The sequence below is a fragment of the Brienomyrus brachyistius genome, chromosome 5 (assembly GCF_023856365.1).
Source record: "Brienomyrus brachyistius isolate T26 chromosome 5, BBRACH_0.4, whole genome shotgun sequence".
Lineage (NCBI taxonomy): Eukaryota > Metazoa > Chordata > Actinopteri > Osteoglossiformes > Mormyridae > Brienomyrus > Brienomyrus brachyistius.
Genome location: NC_064537.1, coordinates 14,919,960 through 14,947,581, shown reverse-complemented (window position 1 = coordinate 14,947,581; position 27,622 = coordinate 14,919,960). Strand labels below are relative to the sequence as shown.

The 27,622-nt window shown below is 44.7% G+C and overlaps 1 protein-coding gene across 1 annotated transcript in view; it reads right to left on the bottom strand.

Annotated features, from left to right (window-relative positions):
- pkd1b (polycystic kidney disease 1b) overlaps positions 1-27,622 on the bottom strand; it is a 125,226-nt gene that overhangs the window by 7,237 nt on the left and 90,367 nt on the right. Inside the window, exons 5-31 of the mRNA XM_049015255.1 lie at positions 16,816-16,963; positions 16,190-16,455; positions 14,900-15,664; positions 14,432-14,563; positions 13,866-14,041; positions 13,499-13,635; positions 9,616-13,271; positions 9,318-9,470; positions 8,889-9,026; positions 8,392-8,674; positions 8,068-8,302; positions 7,829-7,979; positions 7,605-7,739; positions 7,094-7,238; positions 6,199-6,825; positions 5,797-5,941; positions 5,067-5,319; positions 4,704-4,899; positions 3,673-3,840; positions 3,067-3,210; positions 2,677-2,887; positions 2,417-2,540; positions 2,070-2,216; positions 1,796-1,860; positions 1,340-1,536; positions 998-1,112; positions 69-235 (exon numbers count right to left, since the gene is read on the bottom strand). Of these exons, the coding sequence (XP_048871212.1) occupies positions 69-235; positions 998-1,112; positions 1,340-1,536; positions 1,796-1,860; positions 2,070-2,216; positions 2,417-2,540; positions 2,677-2,887; positions 3,067-3,210; positions 3,673-3,840; positions 4,704-4,899; positions 5,067-5,319; positions 5,797-5,941; positions 6,199-6,825; positions 7,094-7,238; positions 7,605-7,739; positions 7,829-7,979; positions 8,068-8,302; positions 8,392-8,674; positions 8,889-9,026; positions 9,318-9,470; positions 9,616-13,271; positions 13,499-13,635; positions 13,866-14,041; positions 14,432-14,563; positions 14,900-15,664; positions 16,190-16,455; positions 16,816-16,963 (9,079 nt within the window). The remainder of the gene's footprint in view (positions 1-68; positions 236-997; positions 1,113-1,339; positions 1,537-1,795; positions 1,861-2,069; positions 2,217-2,416; positions 2,541-2,676; positions 2,888-3,066; positions 3,211-3,672; positions 3,841-4,703; positions 4,900-5,066; positions 5,320-5,796; positions 5,942-6,198; positions 6,826-7,093; positions 7,239-7,604; positions 7,740-7,828; positions 7,980-8,067; positions 8,303-8,391; positions 8,675-8,888; positions 9,027-9,317; positions 9,471-9,615; positions 13,272-13,498; positions 13,636-13,865; positions 14,042-14,431; positions 14,564-14,899; positions 15,665-16,189; positions 16,456-16,815; positions 16,964-27,622) is intronic.

Sequence of the window (27,622 nt, the reverse complement as noted above, 5' to 3'; positions counted from 1 at the left end):
TGCTGCATATCAGGGCAGGAAAGGTACCGGGATGAGACAGTTGCCGGTTTTGTTGGGCCATGGCTCACCTATGCGTGTGGCGGAGGAGGCGTCCAGGGAATCTGGAGATGGGCTGGGCAGGAAGGTGCTGGCCGTGCTGAGCGCCGACAGGGAGGAGGCCGACCTGTGGAGCCCCACTCCAAGCGAATCGCTCGTCTGGCTGGTTTGTGACCAGCTGCCGCAGAAGCTGTCCTGCCTGCAATTAGCAAAAGCAGCAGTATCCCTAATCGTATGCTACTTATGTAGTGATACTTTTGCAAAAGCAGTTCTGATTACCTGTCTTGCACAATAATAAGACAGTAGAATCTTGTATAGACGAAAAAGCAGTTTCTTAACTTTCCCATTTGAGATGTAAAGAGTATTATATGTAAAGTATTACCTCATTTATATAGTAATGTAATACATGGTATATTTTATACAATGTGCTTACTGCCGATAGGTTACATATACAAGGTTTTATTATGTAAACTCACATTGTACCTGGGGCATGGTCAAGGCTGTGCCAGGGTGTGCAAATGCCAACCAAAATATCAGCTTGGACACCCCAACAAAATGCCCCGCCCCCCGATTGGCAAATTTTATTGTCAGACTGATAGTGGCAACCCCTAAGACCAATGTAACACTGATCACAGGCTTAAGCTTGCCCTCTAAGAAATGACCCATGCTTCGTTATTTTGTACTTGAGTTCTTCCACACATCATTTTTCCACGTTTTTCTAAGCCAGGGGTCTCAAACTTTGATCCTGGGGGGGGGGGGGGCAGAGCCCTGTGTAGCTTAGTTCCTTCCCTGTTCCACCACAAATGATTCAGCTGTGTGGTAATTAGCACAGGGAGTTGAATCAGGTGGGTTAAATGAGGGGAAACCCAAAACTGTGCAGGGTTCCAGCCCCCCAGGACTGGAGGTTGACACCCCAGGTCTAAGTCATTAGCATGGACATTCTTTGGCCGTAGCGCCTCACGTGTCAGACAGCACCGTCTTGCAGGGTGTACTGAGGCTGCAATCAGTCGTCACTCTTCCTGAGGATGAACTGCTGAGTTTGGAGTCTGCAGATAAAGACTTGATAAGATCCTGCTCTGTGGGCCAAAGAAGGAAAAAAAACACACATTTCAGAGACCACTGGGAGTTTCAGCTACCGCCAACACACAGTTACACTTTAAGAAGTTGTTACAGGTTTGTTCACCGGAAGATTTTTTTTTGATTGTTCTGTTGCTTCAAATAAACAAGCAAGCAACAGATCACCACAGTAGGGGTGGGAGGGTGTGTGGGGGGGGCACGCCTGATTTACTGCGAGATTCCTCACCGGATAGTGTGGTGGGGAGGGTTTCGCTGGTTAGGGAGGGGGATGCAGCCTGCCGCACGGACCCAGCTGGGGATCCCAGCCGCAGCTGCAGCTGCCCCTTCTTCCTTTTCAGCAAACGGACTGGACTCAGCACCGGCTCCTCCAGGAGCTCTGGCAAGTCAAACATGCTGCCACTGGACGCCCAGTGTTCCTCTGTGCTGGAAGCAGACAGTTTTCGAGAGGGACACTAATGCACATGAGTGCACCGAAGCAATAAGTGACATTCTCAGTACAGTTTGGAATCTCTTTTGGACAGCGATCTAATCCTTGACGGGAACACAACAAATGTGAATGCCAAATATTAATATTAGAAGGTACATCGAAATCACTGGGACACGATCATTAAAAAAAAAAAGACTAAAGTAAATTATGTTAGAGGGAAATACAGTAAACAAGGTACACATGGAATCACATTACATTTCATTGCTTAGTTTGGAGGCGTTCCAGAAGTCTGATTCTATCTTCTTGCTTCCAAGAAATTCCTAAGAGATATGAAATAAAATGAAATCAAAGTGTTGCATTCTGGCACAGAACAGAAGCTAACGCAATACTCATTTGGCCATTAAGTATACAAAATGTGCTTTGGAGTAAGGAAGGATTATTTATATCCCAAGGAGGCAAAAGACACAAAGTTATCTTCTTGTCTGGACCTGTTGGAGTGACAAGGTGAACAGAAGATCTGAGTTCTTACTCCATCCGATCCTCCGTATGTGATGGAGTCAAGGCCCCGGGGCAGCGATAAGAAAGATGAGCTGGTGATCTTCGATTGGTCCAGGTAAACGTCCATTTCCACGGTCTGAGACGCGGGGGTCGGCGGGGCTGTTTCCTCAAGCTTTACCTGGGAAACAGTCACAACAAAGCCATGCAGTTGCCACTATTCTCAGAAAAGCACTTAAGAGCAGTACATTGTATATTATCACAGAGATATAGCACCAAATAATCAGAAAAACCCACAGACGGACTTGCATTGTTGCATTGATAATACTGTGTGAATAAGGTTGAGGTTAGTCAGTTAAAAAACGCGAGCGGGTGAAATACCTTGCTGCACGTGTTTCGGAACAGAAAGCAGAATAGCAGCTGAAATGGAAACACAAAGACGGCCACTGTCATCCCCATCGCCAGCGTCTCAGCATTCACCGGCACGTGGTCGGAGACGGGAGTGCTGGCGGACACAATTCAAACACGCTCTTCAAACACGGCCCCTCGTGAAGGTCTTATATCCAGCTTAGACAGAGCAAATTTCCACAGCCCTGAAAACGTCTGAAGCAGGCCATATCCGGAAGGTCCCCGGAGCTCACCGCGTCTCTCTGCTGCCGGTGGCCCCAAACCAGGCGGCGGCTGCGGCCAGGTAGAGGTGGAGGAGGAGGGCGCAGCAGGTCACCCTCTGAGCACGGGTGAAATTGCTGTGCGCGGGGCGCTCCCACACCGAGGCCCAGATGTGCCTCTCCATCATACCGTACATCAGCTGCGCTCGCAGAATCCGCCTGAACCGCTGCAGTTCCTGTGGGCCTGTCGTGAGTGGGACGTATTATAAGGAACATACAAACGAACAGACCGTAAATATTTCATGTCTTCTGTGGTGTGTTGTTAGTCAGTGGCGGGAAATATATCAGAAGACCAACAGGTTTGTGTATTGCGGAAAATTAATGTCAGCCAAACGCCGGGTGACCTTCCGAGACGGTGCTTACAAGATGCCAGCACTTCCTTTTCCACCAGCCCCCCGTTCTTCTCATTCTCCACAGAGAGCCAGTCCTCCACCAGGAAAAAGAACATATTGTCTGTTTGCCTGTCCCAAATAATCACACGCTGCAGGTACCAAGACGGGTCCAATCCTGAAATACACATACAATTACAAGAAGTGATTTACTTTTAAACAGGTACTTTTTTTTCTTTTATGGTTATGTTATGTTTATGTTTATGTTATGTTAATTTTCTCAATGAATCATTTGAGCCCAACGACAAGGGAGTGTAGTTACATTAAATATTTACATTCTAGTTGTTTTCACACCTAAGGTGATTCCAAAGACCTGCAGGGCTGTTTGTGATTTATCCGGCCTCGTTGACTGATTTTTAATATACATTTGTTTACAGCTTGGCTCTTTATCTGACCCTCTTTTAAACATTCGCATAACAGTCCATTGTACTGATGCTTTGGGTCAAAACAAGTGAGTCACTGAGGAAGAATTTTTTAAAGCTGTGTAGCTCTGGAAAAAAAAACATATTTTAATGTAATATATTTTCATATATGTTATAAAATGAAAAGGGTAATTACACAGGCCCCAACCAAAGAACACCTGTATTGTCATGCCAGATGCGTATCTTCCAGATCTCGCCCAGGTTGACCTCGGTCTCCAGCTGAAAATCATCCAGCATGTTCCTCTGAAAGGCACCCTCTCGCCGCAGGTGGCGTGACCCACTTTTGTTGAGCCCATACAGGCTGATCCCCACATGAGCCGTGGTGCCTGTGAAGCAGGAGACTAATGACTCAGATGCAGACTCTGGCCAGCATCATTACATTTACACTCTTTATTTGCATCACCACTTTAGACACCTACTGTAGATATAGACTCAGGATAATGACCTTGTTCAACAGCACAACTGAATTTTTAGCCTTTTAATATCTGAACTTGCAGCTGTTTTGTACTTTCTGCCCAAATCACGCGCCTTCGTCCCACTGCCCCCTTGCAGAAATCAAGCGAGTCTGTATATATACTATAGCACCCAAAATCAATGAATCATTGTAGGACCCAGCACTGGTGATTACAGCAACGCTCGTGCATTTTCTTTCATGGAGAATAACACCAAAAGATTCACAGAAAACTTAACATTTTTTTGGAATTCAAATTAAAAATAAATAATTATAATATTCAGACAGAGACATGCAGCCTTCATTTATGTTTATGAATGATTCAAAGGTGAAATGTTAAGAATAGCAACATATTTTATCACTGGTCAGTATGAAGTTCTCCGTAAGGCACTGTAGCAGTCATTGAGATCAAAGGCAGACCAACACGTTCCACCTATCCATTTTCCTATCACCGCCTCTCAAAGCGTGTGATCCAAAACAGGGCGCACCCTGGATGGGATGCCAGTCCATCATAGGGCATGCACACAACCACATACTGCAGACAACTGAGAAATCACATGTCAATGAATTACAAGAGGAAACTCAAACTCAAACCCACAAGCCTGGAGTGTGGGAACAGGGTTACAACCATGGTATTTTCTACACACATCCAATGACTTCTGGTTTCACAGTCTATAGCTGCTTCAACAACCCATGACCCAAAACAATTCAATGAGCACATTAACACATGTTCCTCACCAGATCTTCTATCCCAGCCAGTCTTGACTAGGACTCGATACTTGTACCGGCCCGGCTGTCCGCAGAGTGGGACAGAGCTCAGGCGTGTGCTGTCCAGGTGGTCCAGTTTGTGGGCAATCAGACCAATGAGTAGGTGCAGCATTAGCAAAACCCCACACACGATTCCCGCTACAACGTTTCTCACTGGCCTTTCTGGCTGTCGGGGATGATTAGACAAAGACAGCGGATTACAGGACAAATCATTTTCATCTTTCAGATAGCAGCTGAAACAGTGCAATAAACAAATCACATTAAATTCTAATTTACTTTAGCATTGTTTAACTACTGTAAGGTATTACTTGAAGGACTAAGATTGACACACACCGGTGGTAGCAGAATGACAGCTTCAGGGTGAACAAACATGCTGGCCCCAAACACAGTGAGATGCTGGGTGAGGCAATGCGCTACGCGGGGACTGCTGCCACCCAGTGGCTGGAGACCCTCACTGCTCCAGCGCCGCTGCTCAGTGCTGAAGTACTGGCACAGGGAGCTGAATACGCATACTGACGCCTGCATGGTGGCCCCGTTCACAGAACTGCTCATGCTCACAAAGAGCTCCTGGCCAGAGCCATTCTGCCTGTGGGCACACAGATAAATGAATACCAAGGAATGCCCAAATAGCACTCTGTACATTCAACCCTCTAGCAAGACACATATTATAATTATCATACAGTTTCTTAGCAGACATTATATTATGAGTTGTAATTTTATGCCACTTTCAAACTTTATTCCATTAGTGTAATATAATATTTGAGAAGTTTCGGTTAAGTACCCTGTCGAAACATTTTTCAGGAGCTCGAAGCGGCACCAACTTAGTCACTGTCTGAATCATAACTCTGAAACTGAATGATGCTGTAGCATGTAAGCTATAACTCAGAGGTCTCTCAAAGTGTGCAAGTAAGAATATTCATAACACTGCTGCTATCTAGTTTTTATCATTTTCATCACTATATAGTGAGTCTTGTGGGTTTTTGGAACCCATTAGACAAAAACAAAAATACACAAATATATAGAAATGAAACCAAACACTATATGTTTGTATACAGAGACTTACAGAGGACTGAGAAAAATGGTCTCCTGTAGAGCTGGGTTTGTAGCACTGAGGCTGATGGACAGATTACGTACAGGCTGGGAGACAGAGTGGATCGACTGATTGCCCACTGTGATGGTCACCTGACCACTGCTATGTTCACCGGTTCCTGCTCATCAACAAACAAGGAAAACAAGAAATATCTCATTTAATAAGAGAGACTGATATCAAATTATGATGAAATACAGGACGTTTTAAAAAGTATAAAAAAGGCTTGTTTAACCATCCATCCCTCCATCCATCCATCCATTGTCCACCTCTCATCAGCTGCCCAATTCTGTCACATTTGTTAAGCTTGTGCTTTAGCCTATATACTAAATACGGTAAAAAGAACGAAAAAAAAGAAACATTTCAAATTCATGTTACCTGAAAGAAGGCTGAAGTTAAAGGTGATGAAGAGGCCAGCTTTGGGATCCACGCTGGGAGGTTTCACTAAGAAGCGGATTGACCCTTTGGGTGGGAGAGGGAGATCCCCAACGGAGCCCTTCTGTTCCCTCATGTGTCCTTGACATTCAGCCGGGAGATGGTTCTGCAGCTTGACACGGATGGCTCGGTCTGGCTGAAGGTCCTGGATGACAATGGATCTGCCTTGGAGTGTGGTGAACTCCATGGCCGCCAGCTTGGTTGAGATAGGTGGCTCAGCAGCTGAGACAAGGGGCCCTCTGCCATCGAGGTCCATGACGATCTGCACGACCTCCTCTCTCTCCACACGCAGCTGGCTTTCCAGGCCGTGTGGGATGTGAAATGAGCACGAAGAGGAGGGCTCGGTGCACAGCAGGTTCGCCGGGTCGCTACGCTGCCCCACGGCGCTGATCCTTGGGGCTGCCAGGGTCAGTGGCTCCTCGCCTCGCATTCGAGAGCGCATCAAAGATTGCATCAAATCCCCTACCTGACCAAAGGCAAACACCGCAGTGTCTGAGGCGGCCAGGGACATGGATGCATTGGGATGCGCAGAAGTGGCTGAGAGTCCTGCTTCTGCAGCAATTGCACTGCCTGAAGCAAAACCATAGAAGAGAATTCTGAGCTCTTCCAGACACTCTACAATAAATATAGGCACATATATTGTCACTCTTTAGCATTGGGCAAAAGATTATGTATAAAATTAGTAACTTTTATTAGCTAATATGTTTAGATTCATATCTGAAATCCCATCTTTAAATATCATTTTTAAATAATTTATCCAAACAGAACTGCTGTAACCTGTAATCCACAAGGATGGATTTAACTGACTTGTATTTGTATACAACAGTTCTGCCAGTACCAAGAACATGCAGAATACTTCGTCCAGCCTCGAGGGGTGTGATATCGCCTGCTTTAGTCTCTTCCCCAAGCATGGTAATCATCTTCCCTGTGGCCTCCAGAACCTTCTCTTTGCATCCTTTACACACCAGCTCTCTGGGATCAGCCTGTTGAATGTATAATTGAGGTGGTCAGGCCTAACAATATTTTGTTACCAAACGGACAAGGAACGTGTATGATGTGCAGCTTTGCAATCTGACAAATTTGTGTAGATATGATTACAGAGTCAAGTTAGGTTCTTTGCTCTATATTAATTCTAAGCCTTTAGGGACCAGTTACTTAATCCTTAAATACATGTATATAATGACTATAGTACCCGAATGCAAAGTAAACAATAACAATATAATCGGTGTTTTTCCCTTGACTGGTGAGTGGATTGTATGTTTTCTCTGAGGTCCCCTGAGAGTGTGCTAGCTGCTTGGTATGACGCCCTTGCCAAAGTTGCCGTGTCACTGGATACCACGGTAACTCACAGTGCACTGTGCCAGAGCCGAGCCGATTTGCACAGCATCCTGCAGCGAGGAGACAGGCAGGGAGGCCAGCATCCGTGTCATGTTCCCACGTATCATCACCCTGTCCTGGTGTTCCTGCTCACTCACATTTTCAATCTGGAGTGTTACATGAGTAGCAACATTTGCATGCCTCTATTGAACTACTAAACGAAAACACAAAAAAAGCCTCCCGCAAACACACATACTTGGTTGAGCTGACTGCTTAGAGCTATGGTGTAAGGAATGACTTCTTGGGGGTTTCCGTTTTGAAACAGAGCCCACAGCTCTGACTGACTCTTGTTCCTCAGCCATTCTGCAGTACGTTGGTCTCCCTTGGATTCAAGAACAGCCAAAGTCCTATAAAAATGTGGAAAGGAAAGCAAACTGAGCAACAGAGTTAGCTGACATTTGAGAAATCCCACTTGGCTGTCCTATGCTAAAGTACCTGTTCAGTGCAGTGATGACAGACCCCAGGTCATCTTCTACCAACACTAGTACATTGATAACAGACAATTTTTTTTCTCCTGGATCTGAGAAACCCAGAGGGACAAAGCTTCCATAGGTATTCCTGGTGCCCCGGTACAGGGTGTGGAAAAGGCATGGCTGCCCATAGTGCTGACATATCTCCACCTTCAGAGAGTAGATCAACTGAGTGGCTTCATCATGTCCATCTATCCATCCTGTCAATGAAAAATTGAGTATCCATTAAGCAGGTCCAATACAGATCAAATTTGACACAGAGATGTTTCAGGAAAAAAAGTCTGTCTACCTGAGCATTTGTAAGTCACCAAGGTTTCCAGCAGATGGACGCTTGTATCTGGACTGAGTTTGCAGACACCCCCACAAGGTGGACGGTTTGGTAAAAGGATGAGACTGGCTGAGCCCCATAGGTTCAGGGAAGGCTGAGATACATTCAGTTTGAAGGTATAATTGAGTCTATCAAGCAGCACCCCTGATCTGATGACCAGATCTGGGGAAGCTATCCCTGTAGATGTGGTGACATTATTGAGCTCCAGCAAGTCCCCATTCCAGCTCTCAGCTGACCACTGGTACTGCAGCCATAACATCAATTGAGAAGGTTATAAAGAACATCATTTGACTATGAAATCAGTAGGTGAATATGAAAAGAAAACAAAATGTGAAAATAAAATGTGTTTTATTTCATTATATATTCAGCATCTACATTTGGGAAATCATCTCGGTGTCAAACTATTTTTATATTATGAAAAAATAAAGGGAGAAAATATCTGTGGTGACAGGCATTACCTGCAGGCTGCCATCACAGGAGGAGCAAGAGCTGGACAGGACGATGGGGCGGTTGTAGCTGAAGCGGAAAGAAGAGGTGGAGCTGCAGGAAACACAAGCCACACTCACGGAGAGCATCTGACCCACCTCCACCACCACCTGTGGGGGGCGGTAGGGAACAAAAATCAACTCAATCAGAATGGAGCGAAATGCTGATTTTTTTATTATTAGAAAGAGGTGGCTTTAAAAGGAAATTAAATCATGGATGGAAATCATCAAAATGTTAATATTTGAGAAAATCTGCTAACTGCTCCCCCGAATATCCAGACTAAAACTGTAAGTGTTAAAAAAAACTCAAAAGAAATGTCATCTGCAGTTAATAAAAGCGGAGCAAAGTACATTATGGTATTTAACATATGGGTTGACGTGCAAGATTTGTTTTCTACGTACAGATTGGCTTGTGGAGACAGATGGCCTCCCTTGTTTGTAGACAGTGAGGGTAAAGAGGAATGCACTTCCAGGGTGCAACATCTTGTGAGATACCAGGACAGTACTACTGTTACTCTGGCTTATGTTAGTATGGCAGGGAGACACTGCTGGATTCTAGAAGAAAAGAAAAGAATTGGCAGTGGGGAGGCAATCGAACAATTACAAATGACAAATGACAAAGCCAGACAGTTGTTCAACATGTTCTGGAATTCTCATTTTCTATTAGTTTTGGTGGTGTAAGCATGGGCTGGAATCTTACTTGAACAATGTAATTCCACTGGTATTGCAGAGGGTTGCCATCCTCAATCTCATAATCTGGATCACGTGACTGGGTTCCATCCAAAAGAAGATCTCTGTTGCTTGACCAAATCCTGTGCGACCCTCCCTTAATCAGTGGGATCAGTGGACTGTGAACCACAGTTACTTTGATGCTTTGCCGCTGCAGCAGAGGGGTTCCCTGAAGAGCAGCAGTGAATTTCAGGCAGTAGGTACCCACAGCCAGGGCATGCTTAGGGAGCTTAAGCAGTGGCATGGTCACGTCCACTGTAGCACTCAGGGGAACTATGTCCTCTTCCCGGCACCATGGAGCAAACAAGGCTTCCCACAAATAGCTTGTCTTGTATGCAACACAACCCTGAAGGTCCACATTAGCCTCGAAGTAGCTTGGTCTAGATCTAAAGATTATGGATTGTTTCTGAATCAAAGATACACGAGGTAAAGCACACTCCAGATTTCTGGCTTCAATAGGCAACTGTGTCACTACTTGGCTGATATTATTTAACACTGTTACCTGAACAACGTACCTACCAGGAAAGTAATATGTGTGACTAACTATGTTGGAATCAGTGATTATTGTTGCCTCATCAGAGTCACCAAATTCCCACTTGAATCTTAGATTGCTGCCATTATTAGTCATAACAGAAAACACAATTACTTGACTAACAAAAATAGTTGCTGCTTTGTAAACAATCCTAGCATACTGAACAGGCCACTCTACACTTACCCTTTCACTTAAAGACTGTGAACAGAAGCCATTACTAGCCACAACATTTACAGTCAGTGTTCCATGTCCAATAGGGGTGTAGACAATCTTTGGCCCTATTGCCCATGAGGGTTGAAATCCAGCTAGACTGAAATTCCAGCTGTAAATTGTCGGCAATCTGTTGAGGACCACTGCTTCGAAGCTGATCTCCTTAAGGGACTCCAGAACAGAATGGCAGCAGTTGACCAGTCTCAATCCCAAAATCTTCTCTACAACTTGTACGTTCACAGTCACAACTGAGCTGCTTACATTATTCCGAGCTCTAGCTGTGATGGTGTGGTTACCTACTGGAAGGGAAGATACTGTAAAATGCTTTTCAATCAGAACGACAGACACATTCCCGTTATCAATGTCCATATAAACATGAACATCACTTCCGGTTAAGATGGTCGGCATGAAAACAATGGGGTCATCAGTGCAAACTATGTGGCTGCTTACTTTCAAATTCAGTCCCTGAATTGCATCCTGAACATTTACTTTATGGGTAACCGTTTGCCAGCTGATGTTATTTGAGACATTGAGTAGCACGTGATAAGCCCCTGCAACCGAAAAGGAATGTAGAACTGATTGTGTGATTCCAAAACGTGTTGCTCCTTTGTTCTCTGAGAAACATTCCCATTCCCAGGTTAAATAGTTTCCTTTCTCAACTGACGCAGAGAAAAGCAACTCCGAGTTTGAAGAGACAAAGAAAGGATTCATTTTATCATTAATCTTCAAAGTTACATTCTGAATTTCCTCCTGTACTATAAGCAGCTTATTGGCTTCACTGTAGCCAAGCATATTGCTTACTGATGCTTTGACTACAATAGGACCCAATGTACTAAAAACGTGTTGCAGTGAGGGCCCAGCTGATGATAAGGGAGATATACCAGAGCCCACATACCAGAAAAACTGAAGGTTGCTTCCTTTTCTCACACTGGCTGAGATCTCCACAGGTTTACCACTTGGCACAATATCTCTCGTAGTGGAAATCTTGACTCCAGAAACACGCTCCTCTGCCCTGAGCAAAACACTGCTATTGACTTTCCCTAGGCGGTTGGAAACTGTCACCTCCACAAAAATGTCTCCGGGAGCTTCTGTAACCAGCTGGAAATGTTCTCCATTTTGTGTCGACCTGTTATTTCCATTCACTAAAACCATCCAGAAGTAAGTTAAGTTGGAGCCACCTGTTACTGTTGCAGACAAATCTACATTTTCCTGTGTTGCTAAATACTTCCTAGAAATGAGATTCTTGCTTGTAATCTGAAGCCCTTGAATCCTTTTCAGAGCTTCAATTGAAACTGCAGCCTCCTGTTTGCTGACATTATTTTCAGCAGTCACATAGATATGATAGAGACCCACTTGTGGAAATGTATATGCAAAGCTAGGTGTTCCAGTCACAACTGAGACAGAAGCGTCAACTGACCAGTTGAAAGTAACATGCTTAATGACATTAGTTAGTGCTGTTATTACAACCTCTTCCCCCACTTCTACAAATGCCTTTTTGATTTGCAGCATTAAGTTTGACAAAGGAACCATCACCATCACTTCTATATTTGCAGAGCGCTGGCTGACTCCATTTATCGCAGTAGCAGTGATTTTAAACCCACCTTCAAGTTTGAAGGCATGAGAAATATTTTGACCTTGTTTTTTAGGCGTCTCATCTCCCATGTCCCATAAAACAGAAAAATCAGTGCTGGGGAAAGTTTCCACCCAGAAGAGGTAAGACTTGTTGATCACCATTGTGCCACAATGACCTGAAATTTTCACAGTTACATTAACAATTGGTTTTATAACGGCAACAAATGCTTTAGCTGTTTTTCTGCTCACGTTGTTTCTTGCTTCCACTGAAACCTGATAGTAGCCATCTTCTTTGAATATGAAACAGTGATTAGCATGTCCTTGAACAAAATCATCACAGCAGGAGCTGTTCCACAGAAATTGATAACTGCGAAGTTCATCCAGTTTGGGTTGAACAAAAGCACTGAAACACACTTCCTCATTCACTGCAACTGCATCTTTTGAAGAATTTACAGTTATGGCAGCGATGAGATCCTCCATGCATATATTTTTAGAATAAAATGTAGATCCCACAGAGCTAAATGCAGTCACATTTGCTTCATAATTCCCTGGAAGTTCATAAATGTGTGAGGCTATGGAAATCCCTCGGATAACTGACACAGGAGTTCCATCCCCAAAATTCCAATAGAACGTCAACTTGGAGGCATTTCCTGTTATTAATGTTCTAAAATAGGTCATGTGTCCACTTTCTGAGCATCCAGTTGGTAGGATTCCATTAATATTCAGCTTATAGACTTCAATACTGATTGTTTTGGAAGCCCAACTCACTGCATTTCTCACAGATACTCTCGCTGTATAATTCCCAGGCAACGTGTAGGTATAGGCCATGGAGTTGTTAGAGATGTTTGCAAACAAAGACCCATCACCCATGTCAAATGTCCAGAGGAGACCGGCGCCAGATGATACTCTGCCTTCTATTACACTGATGGAGCCGAATTCATCTGGAGCACTAGAGCTGAGCTGGATATCAGAGATGTTCTCAGCTATTTCCAAAGCCAGCCATGTTGTAAGTTCTGAAAGGCTGTTGTTGGCTTTGACTGTCACATTGTACATGCCTGCTGCTCTCAGTACATGGCTGATTTTGGATTCCACTCCCTTCACGTCACGGGTGCTGCAGCCGAAGACCCACGTATACAGAATTCCATAAGCGGACGGCCAAGACAAAGCCTCCAGATCAAATGTTTGATTGACAAGAGGGACGGATGGGGTAGCCGAGATCACCAGTTTAGTCAATGGATTCCGCACCTTTACCAACACAGCCTTCTCAATCCTCTCATATTGGTTGAAGACTTTGACATTCAATTTGTAGTCACCTTAATGGGAAAATAATATACACAATAATAAGAAGATTATATAAAACATTCTCACTTAACAGAGCTCAAAAACTATGCAAAACAAAGCCATAAGCGACACATCAGCATAACTTTTGCAGTGTAACTGCACTGAATAGCAAACACATTCCAATTCTCTAGCTCTACACATGCATTTATTATTTAAAAAGTATGTCAAACTCAGAACAAATGGTAAAACTTTGCTTCACCTGGTTGTTGGTAGCTGTAGCTGATGGTATCCTGCAGATATGTCTGCCTCACCCCAGGCTCCAGCTGAGTCCCTCTGGGCTCAGAAGAGGAAGGATAAGAATGATTCACAGCCGGGCTGTTATCACCAAAATCCCACCTGTACAAACAGCATATACGGTATTATTACTGTTCCTATAAATAGCACGCATACTGTGTATGTGGCAGATGCTCCTTTTGTACATAAAACAAGAAACTGGAGGTGTTTTCCAAATGCTACACAATATACGTGCCTGACGTTTACAGCACCTCCTACACTAAGTATCAAAATTCACTTTAAATTAGCAGTATCGTTTGCTATGGCTATTGCATCACCGGTTTCCAACTAACCAGAATGCAGCTCCAACGCAGGTGTCCACCTTGACCCTGAAGGCGAAAAACTGGATGGTACTGACAGGGATTACTTCTCTAATGGATAAGAAGGTGGGATGAGTCATGGGGAACATATTTTCCACTGTAAGCATCACCTCCACGGACTGGGAGCTCACAGGATTTTCTGCGACCACCTAGTACAGGGCAGTAAGGGGGTGTTGTATCAGTTATGGTACTTTAGTTATATACCAGCAATATACCATTTCACCATGTAATTTGTTTATTAATAGGCTTCAGACCCCCTCGGTCTTGCATAGGACAAGCGGGTATAGAAATTAGATGGATGGAATTTGTTTATTATGAAAAAAGACTAATTGTGTTACTTTCAGCTTTGTTTTCTACCCCTCCAACCTGCCGTCAGTTTTGATTGAATCCCCCTAGTTAAAATTTAAGTATTTGAATTATTAAGCTGCCCCCCCCCCCCTTGCCCTATATCAAACCCTGTCCTATGCCGCTAATAATACCAATGAGTCAGTTGCCTCGGGTAATAAGTTTTATAATGAAAAATGGTATTGGGGTCTTACTGTAAGCTTATACTGTGCGGGCTTTTTGAAGACAACACTGTAAGCCTGTCCTTCATAAGCAAATTGCATAAGGTCGTCAATGATCCAGGTATACTTTACTGCAGAGCCACTGTCCACCGTCGCATTGAAAACCTGCAGCCAGAGGCCAAGGAAAATGCATGTTAGCAAGAATGCAAACAGGGACGAAAAATGATCAAGAGTAGCTATGGATTGTTTAAGTACATTGTAACGAGTGCAGCTTTAAACACAGCGTTAGGACATATTGAGGGATGCAAAAGTGATGGATAAAGACAAAAGTGTTGCAGAGGGACACTGCAGAGGGACACTGCAGAGGGACACTGCAGAGGGACCTTGCTTTTATATCAATTTATGCCCATAATCTCATAAACTTTCAATAAAAGCTACATCCAGTGCTTTGGATAAAAATGTGTTATGAACAGCAACAAAGGAAAAAGCTGAGAGCTGTACCTGTGGGGCTCCCACCAGTAATCTCTGGTCCCCATGTGGCAAAATGGTGAGTCCTCTCACCCGCTGGTGAGCCTGCAGTCGCACAGACGCACTCTGGGAGCTGATGCGGTTAGACACAGTGACGTTGAGTGTGTGGGATCCTGGCTCAGGCAGCGCCAGGTAAGCGTGCGAGAACCACGTGTCAGCACTGTCTTTTTCGCAGCCATGGTGCGACTCTGCTGGTCCAGGGGGGCAGGAGGGCAGGAAGGGAATCCCGGTTTGGGAAATAGGGGCTGACCAGGAGCTGGTGGCATTTAATCCTGACTGTATTTTGATGATGAACAGTGTTGGGGTGTTGACAGGGATATGGATTTGCCCCCCTTGGTCTGGGGTGGGGTAGACCAGGTGGATTCCCAAAACTGGAGTCAGCGTCGGACCTACATCACCGTATATCCCGTCATTCCCCAAGCTGTCTGCAGTCTCCCTGTGGGTGTGACTCTGGCCGGTGCTGAGCATTGTGGAGGTGGTGTAACCGCTGAAGGCATCAGCGTAGAGCAGACGCAGGTCACACACCACCTCGTCGACCCACTGCGCCCCAGGAGGCATGGCCAAGAGGCCCCCTGCTACCCAGCCGCCCCACTCAGGCCCTGCCAATGAAATGTAGCTCTGACGCCACGGGGAGCTGGAGCTCCTCAAACAGTGCAGGAAGCCCCCAGGTGGCGCTGTGTGCTGGACCGCCAGGATGTCATCCGGATACACGTTAATATCCCGCTCTGGGAGCATTACCTAGAACAGCAGGGTGTAGAATATCTTCAACATAATATTATATGTTAGGCAGGTGATAACAAACACTGTGACAATTACAAGATAACAACCATTCAAGCCCATAATAATCAACTTACAAAATAAATTATATTAATTCTTGCAGTAGGAGCATTGTTAGACCTACTTTATGAGGGCTTTATCCCCCCTAAAATGTTTTTTACCCCCCCTTCCCAAATGATAAAAAATATGTACTTATTATTATATTACATATAAGGTATCAACTCAGCAACTCCCATCTATTAATCTCAAACTACGCCCCCTACTTGGCAGTATACTAGACAAGGAAACAAGCCTTTATTGGTTTAAGTTCCCAGAAACATCCCTGAAACTACCTTTTACTTTGCCTCAATCATTGTATAGTATATCAGGCTGAATAATGCTGAGCAAAATCGTTTTTTTTTTTGTATCAATAAGTCTTAATATGGAGGAATACTTCAGGACTCTTTAAATATATGCACTATAGAATAGGATCTGGTATGTACTTACATTGACATGGACAAGCTCAGAACTAGGTGACAAGGCTAGAGGAAAGTCAGCCACCCGGTGGTAGAAAGGGGTAGTGGCAGAGAGGCGAGGAGGCATAGAGAAGCTCCTGCCCTGTGATGCAGAGTAATAAGGGCTGCAGGGGCTAGTGACAGGCACACAGCTGTCCAACAGATGGCACCAGTGCTGCCCAATGGCACAGCCTCCGGTTGTGTTACACAGGGGCTCCTGGAAGCAGCAGCTAAATGGGTTGTGAAGGGAGGCACAACCTGCAGGAAGAAGTCGGGAAATGGTAGGGTTTAAATAGAGCTGGAAAGTGCTCTCAGCTGAAGATTACACTTCTCAAGGAAGTCAAGACATGGGTTCATTACTGTTAAACAGATTTCTAAAACAAAGATTGCAAGAAGAAATCCCAGCAGCCTAATAGATAGCGTAGATATATAACCTGAATTGCAAAAGCACTGCTTATACATGCATTAGGTATTAATTAGATAACATTTCCATGATAAAGAAATCAGTTCTTAAAAATTCCTGCCTCTAGTCCCACATCGTAAAAAATTAATCAGATAACCCACAGTGAGACGAGAATCATGCTTTGTGACACCAACAGCTGCAGCGCTTCAGCCTACCGGGAGGTACAAGGTGCTGGCTGGGACTGCAGTAGGGCCGGAAGATCTGTACTTTGGCATAGGTGTGGCGTTCACTCGGCTGAACAACCATTTCCACAGACAGCACTTGGCCTGCATGGCTGAACCAGAGGCCAGGGAAGAGCATCATCTGGAAAGAACACAATAATAAATTGCAAGGATTAAAAAGATGCATTTAGAACACAAATCATATCTGTACAATAACTTACCTGTATGTAAAAATAACTGCTGTTATTTTGATGTTATTATTAACAGCTGTACTCCTCCCGAGCAATACGTCCAGGAAGTGTACATCCTACTTAGCCTCAGTCAGACCCAGTGCAGCGAGCAAAGGCCCAGCCTTGCTGAGATGCAGGTAGACTGACTTATGCAGGTTAACCCTGGCCCCAGTAATGTCACAGTAAAGCCGGACACTGCTCAATGCAGTCCCCACACTGGCCACGTCAGGCACCGGGAGGGACGTGTCATCAGCATCATGAAATATAGGGGGAGCAGAACACGTTGGGCCAATGGCCACCCTAGCAATGTCACATGTGGAGGTGATCAAGAGGCCATGGGGCCCGACCGCTAGGGAGTACAAGGCGGCCAATCATGTCATCCGGAAGGAGTCCGTCATATAGCTATTGGAGGCGACAAATAAGGCGGATCTAGGCAAGGAAGCCCAGGCCGAAACCAAAGACCTCGCAGGAGGTATACTGTAGGTGTTCGACCCTGTCAAAAGCCTCAGCGAAGTCCAGCTTCACCAACCGGATGTTCCCTCTGTCTCCATGGTCCCCACTGCCACCTGTACATCCCAGATGGTATCCAGGATACTGCACCCCCTCACTCCGTACGCTTGTTTGGTGCGGATGAGGGATGGCATCATTCGACTGAGGCGGGAGGGTAAAACTGATGCCAGCACCTTAAAATCAGTATTGAGCATGGTAAGGCGGCGGTAATTTACCGGATCCTCTCTGTCTCCTTGCACTTAAAAAGAAGCTTAATCAACCCCAGCCGAATGGTGCCATGCAGCTCACCCCTGGCGATGACGACATCAAACAAAACCTTTAAAATAGGCAGTACAACGACCTTAAAAGCCCTATAAAAGTCTGCCAACGAGACCTGTGAGAGGGTACAGGAAATCCAGATCAATGCGTTCAGTGGTAAACATGGCAGTTCAGTAAATCGCATATCACACAAAAAACTGAGTCATGGCCAACACAATATATTTTATTAACAAAATTTAACCAAACTCCTTAGCAGAAGATGGTTTTGGTAAAACTTAACAATAACACTTAGCAGAGGAGGGTTTCGCTCGATCGATCTCTTCCGCTGAACCGCTTTGCTCTACAAGGGAAAAGTTCTACTACTGACACCTATGCAGAGAAAAGGAAAGAAATTGGGCGTCCATTGTTTGACAAAGTCAGTCATTACCACAACATTATTTTTTCTGGGGAAAACTTACCCAAAGCCCTTAGCAGAGGATAGTTTCGATCTATCAACCTCTAGGTTAGGGGCCCAGCACACTTCTGCTGCGCCACTCTGCTTTACAAGAGACAAGTTCTACTACTGACAGTAGGATCTGACCCTATGCAGAGAAAAGGAAAGAGATTGGGGGTCCATTGTCTAACAAAGTCAGTAATTACCACAAGATTATTTTTTTATAGGGAAAACTTAACCTAAGCCCTTAGCAGAGGATAGTTTCGATCTATCGACCTCTGGGTTATGGGCCCAGCACACTTCTGCTGCGCCACTCTGCTTTACAAAAGACAAGTTCTACTACTGACAGTAGGATCTGAGCCTATGCAGAGAAAAGGAAAGAGATTGGGGGTCCATTTTTTGACAAAGTCAGTCATTACCACAATATTATTTTTTTATGGGGAAAACTTAACCTAAGCCCTTAGCAGAGGATAATTTCGATCTATCGACCTCTGGGTTATGGGCCCAGCACGCTTCCGCTAGCCCACTCTGCTGTACAAGGGACAAGTTCTACTACTGACATTAGGATCTGACCCTATGCAGAGAAAAGGAAAAAGATTGGGGGTCCATTGTCTAAGAAAGTCAGTCACTACCACAAGATTATTTTTTTATGGGGAAAACTTAAGCTAAGCCCATAGCAGAGGATAGTTTCCATCTATCGACCTCTGGGTTATGGGCCGAGCACGCTTCCGCTGCGCCACTCTGCTCTACATGGGACAAGTTCTACTACTGACAGTAGGATCTGACCCTATGCAGAGAAAAGGAAAGAGATTGGGGGTCCATTGTTTGACAAAGTCAGTCATTACCACAATATTATTTTTTTATGGGGAAAACTTAACCTAAGCCCTTAGCAGAGGATAGTTTCGATCTATCGACCTCTGGGTTATGGGCCCAGCACGCTTCCGCTGCGCCACTCTGCTCTACAAGAGACGAGATCTACTACTGACAGTAGGATCTGACCCTATGCAGAGAAAAGGAAAGAAATTGGGGGTCCATTGTCTAAGAAAGTCAGTCATTACCAGAAGATTATTTTTTATGGGGAAAACTTAACCTAAGCCCTTAGCAGAGGATAGTTTCAATCTATCGATCTCTGGGTTATGGGCCCAGCACGCTTCCGCTGCGCCACTCTGCTCTACAAAGGACAAGTTCTACTACTGAAAGTAGGATCTGACATTATGCAGAGAAATGGACAGAGATTGGGGGTCCATTGTTTGACAAAGTCAATCATTACCACAAGATTATTTTTTCTGGGGAGAACTTAACCTAAGCCCTTAGCAGAGGATAGTTTCGATCTATCGACCTCTGGGTTATGGGCCCAGCACGCTTCCGCTGCGCCACTCTGCTCTACAACGGACAAGTTCTACTACTGACAGTAGGATCTGAGCCTATGCAGAGAAAAGGAAAGAGATTGGGGGTCCATTGTTTGACAAAATCAGTCATTACCACAATATTATTTTTTCTGGGGAAAACTTAACCTAAGCCCTTAGCAGAGGATAGTTTCGATCTATCGACCTCTGGGTTATGGGCCCAGCACGCTTCCGCTGCGCCACTCTGCTCTACATGGGACAAGATCTACTACTGACAGTAGGATCTGACCCTATGCAGAGAAAAGGAAAGAAATTGGGGGTCCATTGTCTAAGAAAGTCAGTCATTACCACAAGATTATTTTTTATGGGGAAAATTTAACCTAAGACCTTAGCAGAGGATAGTTTCGATCTATCGACCTCTGGGTTATGGGCCCAGCACGCTTCCGCTGCGCCACTCTGCTCTACAAGGGACAAGATCTACTACTGACAGTAGGATCTGACCCTATGCAGAGAAAAGTAAAGAGATTGGGGGTCCATTGTTTGACAAAGTCAGTCATTACCACAAGATAATTTTTTTATGGGGAAAACTTAACCTAAGCCCTTAGCAGAGGATAGTTTCGATCTATCGACCTCTGGGTTATGGGCCCAGCACGCTTCCGCTGCGCCACTCTGCTCTACAAGGGACAAGATCTACTACTGACAGTAGGATCTGACATTATGCAGAGAAAAGGAAAGAGATTGGGGGTCCATTGTTTGACAAAGTCAGTCATTACCACAATATTATTTTTTTATGGGGAAAACTTAACCTAAGCCCTTAGCAGAGGATAGTTTCGATCTATCGACCTCTGGGTTATGGGCCCAGCATGCTTCCGCTGCGCCACTCTGCTCTACATGGGACAAGATCTACTACTGACAGTAGGATCTGACCCTATGCAGAGAAAAGGAAAGAGATTGGGGGTCCATTGTTTGACAAAATCAGTCATTACCACAATATTATTTTTTTATGGGGAAAACTTAACCTAAGCCCTTAGCAGAGGATAGTTTTGATCTATCGACCTCTGGGTTATGGGCCCAGCAGGCTTCCGCTGCGCCACTCTGCTCAACAAGAGACAAGATCTACTACTGACAGTAGGATCTGACCCTATGCAGAGAAAAGGAAAGAGATTGGGGGTCCATTGTCTAAGAAAGTCAGTCATTACCACAAGATTATTTTTTCTGGGGAAAATTTAACCTAAGACCTTAGCAGAGGATAGTTTCGATCTATCGACCTCTGGGTTATGGGCCCAGCACGCTTCCGCTGCGCCACTCTGCTCTACATGGGACAAGATCTACTACTGACAGTAGGATCTGACCCTATGCAGAGAAAAGGAAAGAAATTGGGGGTCCATTGTCTAAGAAAGTCAGTCATTACCACAAGATTATTTTTTTATGGGGAAAATTTAACCTAAGACCTTAGCAGAGGATAGTTTCGATCTATCGACCTCTGGGTTATGGGCCCAGCACGCTTCCACTGCGCCACTCTGCTCTACAAGGGACAAGTTCTACTACTGACAGTAGGATCTGACCCTATGCAGAGAAAAGGAAAGAAATTGGGGGTCCATTGTCTAAGAAAGTCAGTCATTACCACAAGATTATTTTTTATGGGGAAAATTTAACCTAAGACCTTAGCAGAGGATAGTTTCGATCTATCGACCTCTGGGTTATGGGCCCAGCACGCTTCCGCTGCGCCACTCTGCTCTACAAGGGACAAGATCTACTACTGACAGTAGGATCTGACCCTATGCAGAGAAAAGTAAAGAGATTGGGGGTCCATTGTTTGACAAAGTCAGTCATTACCACAAGATAATTTTTTTATGGGGAAAACTTAACCTAAGCCCTTAGCAGAGGATAGTTTCGATCTATCGACCTCTGGGTTATGGGCCCAGCACGCTTCCGCTGCACCACTCTGCTCTACAAGGGACAAGATCTACTACTGACAGTAGGATCTGACCCTATGCAGAGAAAAGGAAAGAGATTGGGGGTCCATTGTTTGACAAAGTCAGTCATTACCACAATATTATTTTTTTATGGGGAAAACTTAACCTTAGCCCTTAGCAGAGGATAGTTTCGATCTATCGACCTCTGGGTTATGGGCCCAGCATGCTTCCGCTGCGCCACTCTGCTCTACATGGGACAAGATCTACTACTGACAGTAGGATCTGACCCTATGCAGAGAAAAGGAAAGAGATTGGGGGTCCATTGTTTGACAAAATCAGTCATTACCACAATATTATTTTTTTATGGGGAAAACTTAACCTAAGCCCTTAGCAGAGGATAGTTTTGATCTATCGACCTCTGGGTTATGGGCCCAGCAGGCTTCCGCTGCGCCACTCTGCTCAACAAGAGACAAGATCTACTACTGACAGTAGGATCTGACCCTATGCAGAGAAAAGGAAAGAGATTGGGGGTCCATTGTCTAAGAAAGTCAGTCATTACCACAAGATTATTTTTTCTGGGGAAAACTTAACCTAAGCCCTTAGCAGAGGATAGTTTCGATCTATCAACCTCTGGGTTATGGGCCCAGCACGCTTCCGCTGCGCCACTCTGCTCTACATGGGACAAGATCTACTACTGACAGTAGGATCTGACCCTATGCAGAGAAAAGGAAAGAAATTGGGGGTCCATTGTCTAAGAAAGTCAGTCATTACCACAAGATTATTTTTTTATGGGGAAAATTTAACCTAAGACCTTAGCAGAGGATAGTTTCGATCTATCGACCTCTGGGTTATGGGCCCAGCACGCTTCCACTGCGCCACTCTGCTCTACAAGGGACAAGATCTACTACTGACAGTAGGATCTGACCCTATGCAGAGAAAAGGAAAGAGTTTGGGGGTCCATTGTTTGAAAAAGTCAGTCATTACCACAAGATTATTTTTTCTGGGGAAAACTTAAACTAAGCCCTTAGCAGAGGATAGTTTCGATCTATCGACCTCTGGGTTATGGGCCCAGCACGCTTCCGCTGCGCCACTCTGCTCTACAAGGGACAAGTTCTACTACTGACAGTAGGATCTGACCCTATGCAGAGAAAAGGAAAGAGATTGGGGGTCCATTGTTTGACAAAATCAGTCATTACCACAATATTATTTTTTTATGGGGAAAACTTAACCTAAGCCCTTAGCAGAGGATAGTTTCAATCTATCGACCTCTGGGTTATGGGCCCAGCACGCTTCCGCTGCGCCACTCTGCTCTACATGGGACAAGATCTACTACTGACAGTAGGATCTGACCCTATGCAGAGAAAAGGAAAGAAATTGGGGGTCCATTGTCTAAGAAAGTCAGTCATTACCACAAGATTATTTTTTATGGGGAAAATTTAACCTAAGACCTTAGCAGAGGATAGTTTCGATCTATCGACCTCTGGGTTATGGGCCCAGCACTCTTCCGCTGCGCCACTCTGCTCTACATGGGACAAGTTCTACTACTGACAGTAGGATCTGAGCCTATGCAGAGAAAAGGAAAGAGATTGGGGGTCCATTGTTTGACAAAATCAGTCATTACCACAATATTATTTTTTTATGGGGAAAATTTAACCTAAGCCCTTAGCAGAGGATAGTTTTGATCTATCGACCTCTGGGTTATGGGCCCAGCACGCTTCCGCTGCGCCACTCTGCTCTACAATGGACAAGATCTACTACTGACAGTAGGATCTGAGCCTATGCATAGAAAAGGAAAGAGATTGGGGGTCCATTGTTTGACAAAATCAGTCATTACCACAATATTATTTTTTTATGGGGAAAACTTAACCTAAGCCCTTAGCAGAGGATAGTTTCGATCTATCGACCTCTGGGTTATGGGTCCAGCACGCTTCCGCTGCGCCACTCTGCTCTACATGGGACAAAATCTACTACTGACAGTAGGATCTGACCCTATGCAGAGAAAAGGAAAGAGATTGGGGGTCCATTGTTTGACAAAATCAGTCATTACCACAATATTATTTTTTTATGGGGAAAACTTAACCTAAGCCCTTAGCAGAGGATAGTTTTGATCTATTGATCTCTGGGTTATGGGCCCAGCAGGCTTCCGCTGCGCCACTCTGCTCAACAAGAGACAAGATCTACTACTGACAGTAGGATCTGACCCTATGCAGAGAAAAGGAAAGAGATTGGGGGTCCATTGTCTAAGAAAGTCAGTCATTACCACAAGATTATTTTTTCTGGGGAAAACTTAACCTAAGCCCTTAGCAGAGGATAGTTTCAATCTATCGACCTCTGGGTTATGGGCCCAGCACGCTTCCGCTGCGCCACTCTGCTCTACATGGGACAAGATCTACTACTGACAGTAGGATCTGACCCTATGCAGAGAAAAGGAAAGAAATTGGGGGTCCATTGTCTAAGAAAGTCAGTCATTACCACAAGATTATTTTTTATGGGGAAAATTTAACCTAAGACCTTAGCAGAGGATAGTTTCGATCTATCGACCTCTGGGTTATGGGCCCAGCACTCTTCCGCTGCGCCACTCTGCTCTACATGGGACAAGTTCTACTACTGACAGTAGGATCTGAGCCTATGCAGAGAAAAGGAAAGAGATTGGGGGTCCATTGTTTGACAAAATCAGTCATTACCACAATATTATTTTTTTATGGGGAAAATTTAACCTAAGCCCTTAGCAGAGGATAGTTTTGATCTATCGACCTCTGGGTTATGGGCCCAGCACGCTTCCGCTGCGCCACTCTGCTCTACAATGGACAAGATCTACTACTGACAGTAGGATCTGAGCCTATGCATAGAAAAGGAAAGAGATTGGGGGTCCATTGTTTGACAAAATCAGTCATTACCACAATATTATTTTTTTATGGGGAAAACTTAACCTAAGCCCTTAGCAGAGGATAGTTTCGATCTATCGACCTCTGGGTTATGGGTCCAGCACGCTTCCGCTGCGCCACTCTGCTCTACATGGGACAAAATCTACTACTGACAGTAGGATCTGACCCTATGCAGAGAAAAGGAAAGAGATTGGGGGTCCATTGTTTGACAAAATCAGTCATTACCACAATATTATTTTTTTATGGGGAAAACTTAACCTAAGCCCTTAGCAGAGGATAGTTTTGATCTATTGATCTCTGGGTTATGGGCCCAGCAGGCTTCCGCTGCGCCACTCTGCTCAACAAGAGACAAGATCTACTACTGACAGTAGGATCTGACCCTATGCAGAGAAAAGGAAAGAGATTGGGGGTCCATTGTCTAAGAAAGTCAGTCATTACCACAAGATTATTTTTTCTGGGGAAAACTTAACCTAAGCCCTTAGCAGAGGATAGTTTCGATCTATCAACCTCTGGGTTATGGGCCCAGCACGCTTCCGCTGCGCCACTCTGCTCTACATGGGACAAGATCTACTACTGACAGTAGGATCTGACCATATGCAGAGAAAAGGAAAGAAATTGGGGGTCCATTGTCTAAGAAAGTCAGTTATTACCACAAGATTATTTTTTTATAGGGAAAATTTAACCTAAGACCTTAGCAGAGGATAGTTTCGATCTATCACCCTCTGGGTTATGGGCCCAGCACGCTTCCGCTGCGCCACTCTGCTCTACATGGGACAAGATCTACTACTGACAGTAGGATCTGACCCTATGCAGAGAAAAGGAAAGAGTTTGGGGGTCTATTGTCTATCAAAGTCAGTCATTACCACAAGATTATTTTTTTAAGGGGAAAACTTAACTTAAGCCCTTAGCAGAGGATAGTTTCGATCTATCGACCTCTGGGTTATGGGCCCAGCACGCTTCCGCTGCGCCAGTCTGCTCTACAAGGGACAAGTTCTACTACTGACAGTAGGATCTGACATTATGCAGAGAAAAGGAAAGAGATTGGGGGTCCATTGTTTGACAAAGTCAATCATTACCACAAGATTTTTTTTTATGGGGAAAACTTAACCTAAGCCCTTAGCAGAGGACAGTTTCGATCTATCGACCTCTGGGTTAAGGGCCCAGCACGCTTCCGCTGCGCCACTCTGCTCAACAAGACACAAGATCTACTACTGACAGTAGGATCTGACCCTATGCATAGAAAAGTAAAGAGATTGGGGGTCCATTGTTTGACAAAGTCAGTCATTACCACAAGATAATTTTTTTATGGGGAAAACTTAACCTAAGCCCTTAGCAGAGGATAGTTCCGATCTATCGACCTCTGGGTTATGGGCCCAGCACGCTTCCGCTGCGCCACTCTGCTCTACATGGGACAAGATCTACTACTGACAGTAGGATCTGACCCTATGCAGAGAAAAGGAAAGAAATTGGGGGTCCATTGTCTAAGAAAGTCAGTCATTACCACAAGATTATTTTTTATGGGGAAAATTTAACCTAAGACCTTAGCAGAGGATAGTTTCGATCTATCGACCTCTGGGTTATGGGCCCAGCACGCTTCCGCTGCGCCACTCTGCTCTACATGGGACAAGTTCTACTACTGACAGTAGGATCTGACCCTATGCAGAGAAAAGGAAAGAGATTGGGGGTCCATTGTTTGACAAAGTCAGTCATTACCACAATATTATTTTTTTATGGGGAAAACTTAACCTAAGCCCTTAGCAGAGGATAGTTTCGATCTATCGACCTCTGGGTTATGGGCCCAGCACGCTTCCGCTGCGCCACTCTGCTCTACAAGAGACGAGATCTACTACTGACAGTAGGATCTGACCCTATGCAGAGAAAAGGAAAGAAATTGGGGGTCCATTGTCTAAGAAAGTCAGTCATTACCAGAAGATTATTTTTTATGGGGAAAACTTAACCTAAGCCCTTAGCATAGGATAGTTTCAATCTATCGATCTCTGGGTTATGGGCCCAGCACGCTTCCGCTGCGCCACTCTGCTCTACAAAGGACAAGTTCTACTACTGAAAGTAGGATCTGACATTATGCAGAGAAAAGGACAGAGATTGGGGGTCCATTGTTTGACAAAGTCAATCATTACCACAAGATTATTTTTTCTGGGGAGAACTTAACCTAAGCCCTTAGCAGAGGATAGTTTCGATCTATCGACCTCTGGGTTATGGGCCCAGCACAGTTCTGCTGCGCCACTCTGCTTTACAAAAGACAAGTTCTACTACTGACAGTAGGATCTGAGCCTATGCAGAGAAAAGGAAAGAGATTGGGGGTCCATTGTTTGACAAAATCAGTCATTACCACAATATTATTTTTTCTGGGGAAAACTTAACCTAAGCCCTTAGCAGAGGATAGTTTCGATCTATCGACCTCTGGGTTATGGGCCCAGCACGCTTCCGCTGCGCCACTCTGCTCTACATGGGACAAGATCTACTACTGACAGTAGGATCTGACCCTATGCAGAGAAAAGGAAAGAAATTGGGGGTCCATTGTCTAAGAAAGTCAGTCATTACCACAAGATTATTTTTTATGGGGAAAATTTAACCTAAGACCTTAGCAGAGGATAGTTTCGATCTATCGACCTCTGTGTTATGGGCCCAGCACGCTTCTGCTGCGCCACTCTGCTCTACAAGGGACAAGATCTACTACTGACAGTAGGATCTGACCCTATGCAGAGAAAAGGAAAGAAATTGGGGGTCCATTGTCTAAGAAAGTCAGTCATTACCAGAAGATTATTTTTTATGGGGAAAACTTAACCTAAGCCCTTAGCATAGGATAGTTTCAATCTATCGATCTCTGGGTTATGGGCCCAGCACGCTTCCGCTGCGCCACTCTGCTCTACAAAGGACAAGTTCTACTACTGAAAGTAGGATCTGACATTATGCAGAGAAAAGGACAGAGATTGGGGGTCCATTGTTTGACAAAGTCAATCATTACCACAAGATTATTTTTTCTGGGGAGAACTTAACCTAAGCCCTTAGCAGAGGATAGTTTCGATCTATCGACCTCTGGGTTATGGGCCCAGCACACTTCTGCTGCGCCACTCTGCTTTACAAAAGACAAGTTCTACTACTGACAGTAGGATCTGAGCCTATGCAGAGAAAAGGAAAGAGATTGGGGGTCCATTGTTTGACAAAATCAGTCATTACCACAATATTATTTTTTCTGGGGAAA